At 60.1% G+C, this 12,732-nt stretch overlaps 1 protein-coding gene across 5 annotated transcripts in view; it reads right to left on the bottom strand.

Moving 5' to 3' along the window:
- The window catches only part of FIBCD1 (fibrinogen C domain containing 1), a 41,387-nt gene extending 29,647 nt beyond the window's left edge, over positions 1 to 11,740 (bottom strand). For 2 of the 5 annotated variants that reach the window (XM_074016246.1, XM_065529993.2), the window contains exons 1-2: positions 8,259 to 8,431; positions 330 to 809 (exon numbers count right to left, since the gene is read on the bottom strand). In XM_074016246.1, coding sequence (XP_073872347.1) covers positions 330 to 388 — 59 coding nt within the window. In that variant the 5' untranslated portion in view covers positions 389 to 809; positions 8,259 to 8,431. Of the gene's footprint in view, positions 1 to 329; positions 810 to 1,349; positions 1,522 to 8,258; positions 8,432 to 10,603; positions 10,857 to 11,286 lie in introns of those variants that run through there. The other 3 variants (XM_045373947.3, XM_074016245.1, XM_065529992.2) reach the window with 3 other exon arrangements.
- Positions 11,741 to 12,732: the final 992 nt, after the last annotated feature.

Here is a 12,732-nt window from a genome sequence, read left to right as displayed (position 1 = left end):
GCCCTGCCTCGCCCGCATCTTGGAGCACTGGGGAAGCCCTCGAGCCCTGGATTTGACTGAGTGCCAAATGCCGTGGGGTGCTATACAATTACCCAGAGTCACCGGGAAAGAAACTGGGTTTGAATCCTGGCTCCCAGTAGCTGTGCGGCCCTGGATGAGTGACTGCACCTCCCTGAGTTTCATGGGCTTGTCTGTAGATGGGAACAGCAGTAGCCCCTTGTCTGGGGCACTTGGGGATTAAGTGAGGCTGTGGACATCAGGCGCCTGGCACGTGGCAGCACCAACCCCTTGCCTCTAGCAAGACCCCAAGACGCAGACCCCAGCCCTACCTGGATGAGGCGGCCCTGCTCGCTCTGCAGGGCGCTAAGGCCCTGGCCCAGCGTGCCATGCCCCTTCCGCAGCCCCATGCACTCCGTCTGCAGCTCTGAGGCTCGGGTCAGCAGCCGCGGCAGCTGGTCGGCCAGCGTGTCCAGCAGCTCCTGCTCCTGGTCGCCCACCAGCCGTGGCTGGGCCTGGTGCTCAGTCAGCGCCTCCAGCACCGAGGCCTGGGCGCTCTCCAGGCGTGCGAAGCTGTCGGCGAGGTCGGGGCAGCGCGGGTCGATGAGGATGCTGAGGCGGGAGCTGTCTGCCCTCTCCACAGTGACCAGGGCGCTGTTGGCACCGGCAGCCCCAGTGCTGACGACAGGCGGGGGCGCCGTGCCTGGCGTGTGGGTGTGGTTCAGGAACAGCACGGCACCGGTGACAGCCACGGCCAGCAGCACAGCCAGGGCCAGCAGCACGGTGCACAGCATGTAACCACAGCTAGGCCGCTGCAGGCCCGCCCAGGACACACAGACATAGACAGACAAACAAACAGGAGAGAGAAGGGGCCAGCATTAGAGGCATACCTGGGGTCAGAGGAGCCCCTTCTTGGGGGCTGGGCGAGGGCGTGGCACAGAGAGACTGAGATGAGACAGGTACTGAGAGACAGTCCAAGGAGACAGGGAGACAGGGACACGCACAGATGCAGTGAGAGGGACACAGCGAGCGCCTCAGGGAGAAAGTGGAGAGAGACAGGGCCCCAGAGGGGAGGTGGAGACATAGGAAGAGACAGGGAGGGAGATGCAGGGAGACACAAGGAGGCACAGGGAGACGCAGGGAGATGCAGGGAGACGCAGGGAGATGCAGGGAGACACAGAGGGACGCAGGGAGACACAGGGAGATGGAGATGGAGAGGATGGGAAATAGAAACCGAGGCAGAAAGACACACAGACACAAGCAGAATGCCAAGCCTTCCTTCTCGCCGCCCCTGCCGCCTGCCCCCCACCCCCCATGCCCTGCACGGTGACAGCCCAAGGACCCATGGTCACCTGTGTGTGCGGCCGTGTGGCCCCCGTGGAGCCCATACCACCCAGTAAGGGCTGGAGGTGGAGATCCCACCTCTGCAGCCAGACGGGTCAGGGCTCAGGCCTCCAAGCTGCATTTCCCACAGTGTGACCTTGGGCGAGGGGCCTCACCTCTCTGAGCCTCAGTTTCCTCGCCTGTAAAATAGAGCGATACAGAGACACCCACCTCTCTATACACGGGTCAGAGACAGATGTGATGCAACAGCAGCGATGCTAGAGATGGTCTCGTGCTGTCTCTGGAACGAGTGCCCTGGGGTAGTGGGTACCCATCACGGAAGGTCCCTTCCAACAGTGGCGGCCACATCCCGTGTTCTGTCCCACTGTCCTCCAGTCCCCAGGGCACATGGGGGCTCCCAGGCACCTCCTCCCCACACCCCACCCCATCCTCTCTCCTTCCTCTACCTCTTCACAGAGCAGACCTCTGGCAGGGCAAATGCCAACCTGCTGGGCCAGGTAGCCCTAAGGCCACCCTGGAGAAGAGGCCTGCTGCCTTCCAAGGAGGAGGGGCGCCGAGGCAACAAGTGGCTGTCACTCCAGAACAAGCCATATCTCAAAACCGGGGACGGGGCCGGGCGCGGTGGCTCACGCCTGTAAGGCCAACACTTGGGAGGCCGAGGCGGGCAGGTCACGAGGTCAGGAGATCGAGACCGTCCTGGCCAACAAGGTGAAACCCCATCTCTACTAAAAATACAAACATTAGCTGGGCGTGGTGGCACATGCCTGTAGTCCCAGCTACTCGGGAGGCTGAGGCATGAGAATCCCTTGAACCTGAGAGGTGGAGGTTACAGTGAGCTGAGATCGTGCCACTGAACTCCAGCCTGGAGACAGAGCTAGACTCCATCTCAAAAACAAACAAACAAACAAACAAAATGGGAACGAACGGCAGGCGCGATTAAAAAAAAAAACAAAAAACAAAAAACAAAAAACTGTGTTGGCCAGAAGCCAGGGCCGAGGAACAGCTTGTGGTGAATGGAGGTGCCAGAGTGTGATTGCACATGCTCTCGGAGGCCCAGATTCACTGGGCAGACTTGCTCACAGCCCCTGAGCATTACGCACAAGGGAAAACTGAGGCCCAGAGAGGGCAAGGGGCTCTCCCAGAGTCACACAGCAAACAAAAGCAGAACTGGGATTAGGCCCCAAGCCTTCCTTCCCAGGCCAGGCCCCTCCTATGATTGAATTTCCTCAGCTCTCAGACACATTTTCCCCACATTTTCAACTTTCTGAATTTGAGACTTGTCTTTAAATGACTTCGTATATTAAAGCGCTTGGAGCTGTGCCTGGCACGTTGTGCTCGCGCAATAAATATTAGTGGCTTTTATTATCCCATGATCAATGTGCACACAGCATCTGGAGGACGTTTTTTTTCCACCCAAAGTGTTATTTCTGTGTGTCGTCAATGCTGGGATGCACCTTCTCTTTTTTTTCACGTTTTAGCATCTCCAACATGGGGGGACGTCTTACAATTGTAATGGACAGTTTGCTTGCTTTCTTAGTGATACACTGTACAGAGAGTGATGCCGCTTACATCATTGTATCCCAAAGAGGACAGGGTGGAGGGGACATGCGCCTGGACATGCAGATCCCCAGCAAAGAGATCTGCTTTGTTTTCAGGATGTGGAAGAGAGTTCCTTGGTCTGTCGCTGTTGTCATGCGGCTGCCAGGACTCAGTGCTCCATGCCTGCCCGGGCCCCTTGGGGGCTACGTCCATTCCAGGCTCCACGCATCAAGACAATTTACTCCAGCCAGACCTGAATGCACAGTTTTCCTGCACCAGCTCTGCACAAACTGCTCCCTTGGCTAGCCAGGAGCATCCGCTTCCCCTCCTCCTCTTCCACTGGCCTAATATATTCTCTTCTTTCAGGGCTCAGCTAGCTGTCACTTCCTCCAGGAAGCCTTCCTTGACTGTTTCCCCTCCACTCCCCCCAGCTTGGAAGGGCTCTTCCTCTGTGCTCCCCCCGTGAGGGTGCTTACAAGACAGATTGTTGTGGCCTTCAACTTCATTCACTCAATCATTCGTTCAATCATCTATTCCACATTCACTAGATCTCCCCATGACCAGGCTCTGGGCCAATCCTGAGGAGGTATCAGGGGACCAGTCAGCTCCAGCTCCTGCTCTTGGGGAGTTCCTGTTCTATGGACTTGGATTACTGGGATTCTTTTTTTGGAGACGGAGTCTTGCTCTGTCACTCGGGCTGGAGGGCAGTGGCGCGATATCAGCTCACTGCAAGCTCCACCTCCTGGGTTCATGCCATTCTCCTGCCTCAGCCTCCCGAGTAGCTGGGAATACAGGTGCCTGCCACCGCGCCCGGCTAATTTTTTGCATTTTTAGTAGAGACGGGGTTTCACCGTGTTAGCCAGGATGGTCTCGATCTCCTGACCTCGTGATCCACCGACCTCGGCCTCCCAAAGTGCTGGGATTACAGGCGTGAGCCACCGCGCCTGGCGGGATTCTTTTTTTAAGAGACAAGGACTCACTCTGTCACCCAGGCTGCAGTGCAAGGGCACAATCCTAGCTCACTGCAGCCTCAAATTCCTTGGCTCAAGCAACCTTCCCATCTCAGCCTCTTGAGTAGCTGGGACGATGCACCATCATGCCCGGCTAATTTTTTTTTTTTTTTTTTTTAATTTTTGTAGCGATAGGGACTCCTTACTTTGCCCAGGCTGGCCTCAAACACCTGGGCTCAAGCAATCCTCACACCTTGGCCTCCCAAAGTGCTGAGATTACAGGCGCAAGCCACCATGCCTGCTGCATAGACTGTGATTCTTGACTTTGTCTAACTCTTTCAGGGTGTCTTGTGAAAGCTGTGGGCACAGCTTCTGAGGATTCAGGGACTAGTGAATCCCAAGTTCAGGAAACTTGGGAGCCCCTCCACAGGTAGGGACATGCTCAACACCTGGCACAGAGCAGCCCCGATGGCCGCTGCTGGGTGGACAGGCAGATGGACAGGAGGGAGCTGGTATGGGGCAGGGGTGAAGGCATTCCTGAGATCTACCTGACTTGGCAGGACAGAGGCTCATGACCCTGGCTGGGCCCTGGGCCCCGAGGCAGGGCTGCCTCTGACCCAGTGCCCATCTCTGATAGCCTGGCACAGAATGGGCAAGCTTCAGGCCCTCCCCAGCCCCCAGCCACCTGCAGGTCAGCAGCTTACAGACAGGTGGGCGCTGCACCATCACTGCCATTCCTTGGGCGTGGACCGTGTTCCCATCACTGAATTCTCCAAGTAACCCCATGCAGTTGAGGCTATGGTTGAATTCACGACGCAGATTGGAAAACTGAGGCTCAGAGAACAAGACCCTCATCCAAAGTCACGTGGGGGAGGTGCACTGGAACCGCCACCTGGACCCAGGATTGGGGCACTCCGGAATTGCCTCTGTGCCAGGGCCGCTAACTGGGCTGTTCTATGATTTCCTTCCTCTGCCTAAAATATGGCTGGGTTTGATAGACAAAGCTCTGTGTCAGCAGCTAAGTCCCTGTCATGCACGCTTTTGGAGTCCGTCGGGAGATACCTTGCCCCGAGCAGCTCAGGGCCGCATCACCAGACTGTGTAGCATTAAGGTCCGCTGGCTGGCGAGGCTGGGGCTGGCATGGCAGAGAGGTCAGCCATCTCCTCTCTGCAACTCCCACACCCCTGCCCTATCTTGCACCCTCCTCCCACTCAAGCCCCTCCCTGGTGGGAAGGCAGAGGGCACCAAAATGGGGAGGGGCTCGAGGAAGCCGCAGGGGGTCCCCTGGAGGCAGGGAACAGCAGAGCTTGGAGATGAAACAGGGCACTCAGCAGAGGAGAATTAGTCTTCAGAGATCACCTTAAAGATGAAGTACTGTTCGCTTTTATGGGCTGCCGTTTACGTGCCTTGCGAAGAAATCTGCCCGAGATAATAAGGGGGGTTCTGGGCGCTGAGCAGCCCAACTGGTGTGCCTGAGGCTGGAACTGATTCATCCGTCCTGGCGTGGCCAAGCGGGGTGCACTCCCTGGGGGCCGCGGAATGGGGAGAGCCCCCAGCTCCCAAGACAGGGCATCCCGGGCAGGTGGGCAGGAGAGAGACCAGGTCCTAAGCCGGGAGCCCCGGGTTCAAAGCCCACTTCTGCCACTGACCACTTGCATAAGCTTCCAGCTGGAGGGACTCAGCTTGGTTCCTCGAGTGACCCCCAGTGCCCACCCAGGGTTCATGGTTGCCTAAGAAGCCTTGGCCAAAAGGAGGATAAGGCTCGTGCCAGGAGGGCGGCAGGCAGCCCCCGGGGGTGCCTCAGTTATAGGGTGACCTCTGTCCAGGCTACCTTCTCTGAGGCCCCAGCCTTGGGGGTTCTGAGGAAGCGGGGTGGGTGGGAGCTGAGGAGGAAGGGATTTGATGCCAAGGCGCTCTGCTAAGCTGGCACACCTCCCTTCCTCCTCACCTCCTAAGGGAGCTGGCTGGCAGGAGTCCCCGGGGGAGACTGGGACCACACTCCACAGATGAAAGTAAGAAGAACGTCTCCCTCCAGGGGAGACCAGGCCAGGTTAGACCCAGGTAAGCGCCCCTCCTGCCACCCACCCCCATCTCCTAAGAGCACCCAGCCCAAGGCAGGCAGCTGTTGTGCATGACAAAAACACATCCTGGGGCTTTGCACTGGGAGATGGAAAGTTGGAGGTGGCGGGGTCCTGTGCGCTCTGGATCCAGTAGAGGCTTGCACAGAGCCTGGGCGGGGGCTTATGGGCTCCGTGGGTTGACAGGACTGGGCCTTGCCTCAGGCCAGAGCCTTGGGGAAATTCCTCCTGTCCCCCAGGAGCCGACTCCGCGCCCGGCTGGCACATGGCTGGGCACACGACTGCCAGTAAGGGCTGAACTCTGAGCCCCTGGCCCTGGCAGAGGGAGGGTCCCGGAGACACCCCTGGGGGTGAAGGGCTGGTAGTTCTGCTCACCAATCTGGGGTCCCAAAGACTTAGGAAGGGGGTCTGCAGGCTTGTTCTGTGAGATCTGAGCGGGAACCACCATCCCGCTGGTGGCCCTTCAGAAGAACCCTGCCAGGGCCATCTGGAGCCTCAGGCCACAGGGAGGGGCACAGGAGGGGCTGAAGGTGTCCAAGGGGATAAGAGCACCCCACAGAGCTCCCAGCCTCTGCCCCTCCTGGAGGATCCAAGCCCTCCAGCTGTCTCACTCCCTGGGAGCATTTGCTCTGAACCATGGATAGGGGTTCTCCAGATGTTTCCTATAAGGGTCTTGCCTGCCATCCCCCCAGCATACAGCTCTGGCCTCCCAGAGGGCCCACCGGGGTCTCAAGCCCACTGAGGCCCAAACCAGCATCTCTCCACCCCAAACCTGAGCCCTCCTATTTCTCACTCAGGGATGGCACCAACCCCACCTGCTGCCCCCACAAAGCTGGCACCTCCCCAGGCCTCCCTCCCTCACTCAACATCTGGCCAGTCACCTGCTCCCGTCCATTCTGCCTCCTCAGCCACACCACACCTCGGCTAAACAGTGAGCTCAGAAGGAGGGGCTCGGGAAACCCCAAGCCTAGCACAGTGACCTCAACCCAAACCCCAAGGGACAAGAAGAGGCATAAATCTTCTTTCTAGCACCCATGATGGTTTGTAATCACCTCTGACCTGTGAGCTTGTGCCCCCCAAGAGACTCTAAGTTCCCTGAGGCACAGACCATATCCACCAGACTATACCTCCTAGCATGAGGTGGGACCTCCCTCAATAGTCACTGAGTAAATTTAATGCAGTAGGGATTTAGGTTAGACATCAGGAAGAACTTCCCCAAGAGATTTTCTTTCTTTCTTTCTGAAATGTTCTTACAAATTTTGAAAGCATCAAGCGATCTTGCCTGGGGTGGGTTGGAAGTTGACCTCCCTGTAGGGTGGCTTGGGAAAAACAAGCCCCTCTGACCAGCGGAGATGGTTGCAGGGTGACTTCCTGCCCCGCGCTCCAAGACCAGAAGAATCATTGCTATTTCTAGAGCCTTTCATCTGACAACCTCCAAACTCCTGGCAAATATCGTTTCACTCTGCCCCAAGGGTGTGAGAGGCTCTTCATTCTGCAGGGAGAGGGAGGGCGCGCTAACAAAGTCCAATCTGCAGGGAGAGGGAGGGCGCGCTAACAAAGTCCAATCTGCAGGGAGAGGGAGGATGCGCTAACAAAGTCCGAGTTGGCAACTCATCCAAGGTCGCCCAGCAAAGAGGAGCTGAGGCTGGATAGGGCTGGGATAGAGGGGGCCCACAGCGTCCCCAGAAATGGCTACATTTGGACAATGATCCTTTAGGACTTCTGGACCTGGGCTATACCCACTCACAGCAGGTGCTTTTGGTGCCCTGGGAACCACACAGCCTGGACACTGGAGCCCCAACTTGGGCTGAGTGGGCTGAACCAAGAAAGGGTGGCCAGCCTCTCTTCCCTCCATCCTCCCACAGAGGCCCTTGTCTGCTGTCCAAGAAGACCCAGGTTCGAGTCCCCGCTCCAGCTCTTAGTCTCAGTTTCCTCATCTATCAAATGGGTTCATCATCCCTGCCACCAAGCTCCTAGGGTGTCTGTGACTAAGAAACGAGAGGTGTGGCCTGTGACCTACTGGTGCTTGGAGTGCAGCATCGGCATTATGTTCCCAGAGGAAAATCCCCCATTAAAGAATCTCGGCCAGGCCCCTCTGGTAGGAGCCAGATGTTCAGACGGCGTTTCCTGGTGGGCAGAGAGGAGACCGGGACACAGCCAGCCTGTGGAGGGGACAGGCTGCTGTGAGAGGCATCCTCCTCATGAGCATACAGTGCTTTACAGTTTGCAAAACACACCAGTATTTCACGTGGCCCTCATAACAGCCCTTGTGAAATGAGGAGGAAGTGAAGATTGCTGTTCCCACTTTACAGATGGTGAAGCCCAGGCCCAGAGAGGGGGAGTAACTTACCCAGAGCCACACAGCATGTCAGCGGGTGAGATGAACCTGGCCGCAAAGGAGGAGAGAAGGCTGGCCCAAGGGAGGGCAGGCCCAAGGGAACCAGGGCAGCCAGCGCTCTCTCTTTCTTCTGACAGCGGCCACAGGAAGGGCCTTGCCTCTTGTCTGAAGCTTCAAACAAGCCCAGAGCCGGCACAGGGAACAGGCTGTCTACATGCTGGGTCACCAAAGGGGTGGGGAGGGGAGGCGGGGGTGCTTGCTATTGGCCCAGGCTCCAGGAGCCACAGCCTTCAAGCTGTCTCCAGTGCCAAGGGGCAGACAGCTGGGCTGTGTGGCCTGGTGGCAGCTGAAAGCTGTGTCCTCAGGGAGCAGCAGAGGAAGGCAGGGCCCGGTCCAGAGGCCTTGAAGCCACATTTCAAACATTCCCCAGAAGGCACCTCCCCTTGAGACAGACCAGTGCCTGCTGGCTGTCTCCTGAGGCTCTTCCTGGCCGAAGCTTCGTGCAGTTCGATTCAGCAAACATCCTCAATGCCTGACCTGAGCTGCCTGGAAGGAATGGAGCCTGGGCCCGGGCAGAGAACAAGAGATGGGCTCCAGAGGAGGGTGTGTGCAAAGGGATCTCCTGATGCAGGAGGGGCCCAGGACAAGGCAGCTGAGTGGCACAAGCTACAACACGACTAGAACTTAGAGATACAGCCACAGGGCATCAGGGAAGGCTTCCTGGAGGAGGTGGCAGCATTTGAGTTAGGTTTTGAGTATATGTAGGGTGTTGCTGACTGAAGGGGTGTGTGTGTGTGTGTGTGTGTGTGTGTGTGTGTGTGTAAGCCTGGGGAAGCAAACAAGATGACACAGAAAAGATCTGGAAATGGGGCGGCGTGGTGTGGGGCCCAGGGTTGGCAAATAACAAACAGTCACTGCCTGTAAGGGACCAATGGGAAGGCACAGTGCGCCAGGCTAGGAATGGCCTTGGAGGACAGGTCTAGAAGTTAAGACAGTTCTTGCTAAGGGAGAGAAGTCAGATCTCAGCAGAAGGGAACTTGTTATTTGAAGGGGGGCTTAGGTGCAGATCTAACCTTTAGAGGGCCCGGCCGCCCACGAGAAGCTGTGGGATAGGTGTGTGGTTAGACCAGGGTTTGAATCTCCACTCTCTTGTCAACGTGCCGTGTGACTTGGGCATGTTCCCAACCTCTCTGATCCCTGGTCTGTGATGTGGGGACGCACTGGCCCCCAGCCTGCTTGGAGAAGTGAAGTAATGCTGATGAATGGGAAGGGGCTTTGCAAACCGTAGAGGGCTGGGCCCTTGTGCCACAGCAGTGTCACACCAGGAAGAATGAGCAGGTTGCAGCTCCTGAGGGGAAGGGACCACCAAGGGCTGCCCGTGCCACCCCCTCCTGCAGCTGCAAGCACGAACTGTTCCTTCCCCAATGACATCTGTCTGGGAGAAATTTAAAATTTAAAATGGGCAGCCCTACTCTTTCCTCTCCTTGGTGAGCGAGCTGCCTCCTCATTTCGCCTGCCTGCCCCAGTCCCTTGGCAGCCCAGCCCCGGGCAGCCCTGGGGCTCCCCTCCGCCTCGGCTTCCGGACTCCAGCCTCCTTGCTGGCCAGCCCGGGTGCTCTGCCCTCACCCGCTTCCACCGCACAGCCCTGGGCACCCTCCAAGCCCCACCTCCACTGCCCCTGAAGAGGCAGCAGGAAGGGAGGAATGAACCAGCCCTGGAGCACACAGACAAGGGTTCAAATCCCAGCAGAGCTTCGTGGCCTCAGGCAGGAGCCAACCGTCTCGGAGCCCTGCTTTCCTTGTCTTAAAGTCAGAAAATCAAAACACCCAGCGTTCCTGCAGGAGATGAATCTTTATTGATCCCCTACTGTATGCAGGGCCCTGGCTAAAGAGGGAAGGATGCAGAGGAGATTCAGGGGGTCAGGTTCGGGACCAGGTGCCTGACAGAGGGTGGCGCCCAGAGTGGAGATTTTGTGGGTGGCTAAGATGCCCATTGGAGAGGCGAGGAAACGGAGACTCAGCAAGGGGACTGATTTGTCTGTGGACACACAGCGAACTGTAAGTCCCCGACTCCCTCTGCACCCCCGTGCACCAGGGGGTCGCTGGGGGTGCGGGGACAGAGGGTACCCGGCCCGAAGCGCGCCTGGTTCCTGCAGGGGTGCCGCCCCCATCGAACCTCGAGTTCAAGCCTCGGCTAGGGGAGGAGGAGAGGAGGGTCCCCATCCCGACCCGTGCCTCCGGAGCCTCGAAGGGGTGCGCTCCAAACTCCAGCCCCCGCACTGGGTGCCCGCCCCGCCGGCCCGAGCAGCCACCTCCTGGCCAGCCGCCCAGGCCCAGTGTCCCAGCGCCCGCGCGTACCTGCGGCTTGTCGCGCGGCCGGTCCTCAAGTTGGGCAGCGCCGCCCATGGTCTTCCACCGGTCGTTGACCATCTTCCGGTAAGACTGGCGGGGGCGCCGGGCGCGACGCGCCGCTGCGGAGCGCAAAGGCAGCGGGGTGGGCGCGGGCGCGGGCGCGGGGCGCGCTCTGTCCACCGGGTCCCCGCCTCTGTGCCCCGCGCCGGGGCGGCCCGGGAGCGGGCAAGCGTGTGCGGATGAGCGCGCCGCTGTGTGCGGGCGGGAGCGGGAGCGGGAGCGCGAGAGCCGCCCGCCCAACGCCCGCCGCTCGCGCTGCGCGCCGTCCCCGCTCACGGCTCCCGCGCCTCCCTGGCGCGCTCCTCTCCCTCCTCCCTCGTCCCTCCTCCCTCCTTCTCAATCTCCGCGTCTTTTCTGGTCTCGGACTCTCTTTGCTTTATATTGCTCCCCTTGGCCTCCTCCGACACACACACACGCGCGCGCTCACACCCGCGGACTTGGATAGTGAACTCCGCCTCCGAAAAGGCCAAGAGAAAGGAGGCCGAACTGGCCCCCAGACACCGCGGCCGGCCGAAGGGCAGCAAACAGCCGCGGGCAGCCCTGCTCCTGCTGGCTCCCAGAGGGGCCTGACAGCCCCCCGGCGGCGTCTCTGCTCAAACTTCCTCCCGGGCGGGACTCGCACAACTCACCGTGCGCGGGGCGGGCCCCAAGGGCGCCCCTGCCGGCCGGTTCGGCGTCTCGGGGGAGTGGCGCGGCGCTCCTCCTGGCTCCCTCCTGGCTCAAGGAGCAGAGCTCGCCCCAAGACCCTGGCTGCACCTGGGGCAGGTTCGGTGGAGGTGCGCCCTTGCGGGCCCCCGAGGTCTCGGTCCAGGTTCTGGGGCAAGTGCACCCAGCTGTGGGGTCTCCAGCCCCCGGGGAACTCCCTGCTCCCGACCCCGACGCGTGAGCCTGGTCCTGGGGGCGTCCCAGTCCGCTTCCGCAGACGCGTGCCCTCGCGCCGGCGGTCGGAGAGCCCACCCGACGCCCCCTGGCCCGCGCGGCCCGTGCGGCCCGTGGGCGAAATGGGGGTCCCCGCCACTGCTACAGTCGACTGCTCTGTGGTCGCGAGTACCAGCCGCTCCGCGCTTGGCCCGCGCTCCCGGCGGATCCCGCGCTCCCCGGCGCGCCCCGCGCGGTCCCAGCCACTGCCTTCTCCTCCGCCGGGAGGGGATTTGTGCCGGGAGGGGGCTTCTTAGTTGCCCCTTCCCACCAGCAGCACTTTTAAAAGCATTTAATCCGCCCGGAGCGGCTTTCGGAGGTAATTGACAAAGTCCTTAATCTGCGCGGCGAAGGAGCTGCTATTGTGGCTTCCGACCGGGAGGCGCCCACACTGCCCGACGCCGCGCACCCCTCCCGCCGAGCCCGCCGGCCGCCCCTCCTCCGCCCCTTTCTGCGGCCCCATATTTTTCTGCTCCCCCAGCTCCAGACAGACACCCCCGTTCCCCGCCCCCGCTTCTCCCCAAAGCTGTTTTCCGGCTCCCGGGGCGCCTTGGCCGCCGCGCTGTTCCCTGGCACCGTCTCCGTCTCTCCCCCACTGGCTGCCAGTCTGTCGCCCCATCTTCGTCCCTCTCCCGATCCCTCTACGCGTCCGGCACCGGCAGGGCAGACTGGCTGCGGGTGGGGGCCGCGTCCAGCCTGGGCTGGGGCACTCCCTGGGCCCCGTGCCATCCGAGGAGACTGTCACCCGCCAGGCGCTGGATTCACAAGCCACCAGCTGTTTGTCCCCAGCCACCTTTTCCTTCCAGGACGACCGCTGGCCTCACCTGCGGCCGGATCCCGGCTTCCCGGACTGAGGCGGCCCGGGAGTTGGAGAGGATCCCACAGCAATGGCTGGGAGTTAGGAGACCCAGGTTCCAATTCTGGCCTCTGGCTCTTTCTCGCCCTTGGGCCTTTCCTATGAATTAAGAGGGTCAGCAGGTGACTGATTAACAGGGCTTAATTAACAGGGCCCTCAGACTTGGGAAGAAGGTTGTGGTAGAGGGCACAGGGCCCTGGCTGTGTGGCTGAGGGCAAGCAACATACCTCTCCTAGCCTCAGTTTCCCCTTGTAAGCCAAAGGGTTAACTGCACACGCTTCGGAAGGGCTCTGCCACAGTG

The sequence above is a fragment of the Macaca fascicularis genome, chromosome 15 (assembly GCF_037993035.2).
Source record: "Macaca fascicularis isolate 582-1 chromosome 15, T2T-MFA8v1.1".
NCBI lineage: Eukaryota > Metazoa > Chordata > Mammalia > Primates > Cercopithecidae > Macaca > Macaca fascicularis.
This window is presented reverse-complemented; position numbering and strand designations above follow the sequence as displayed.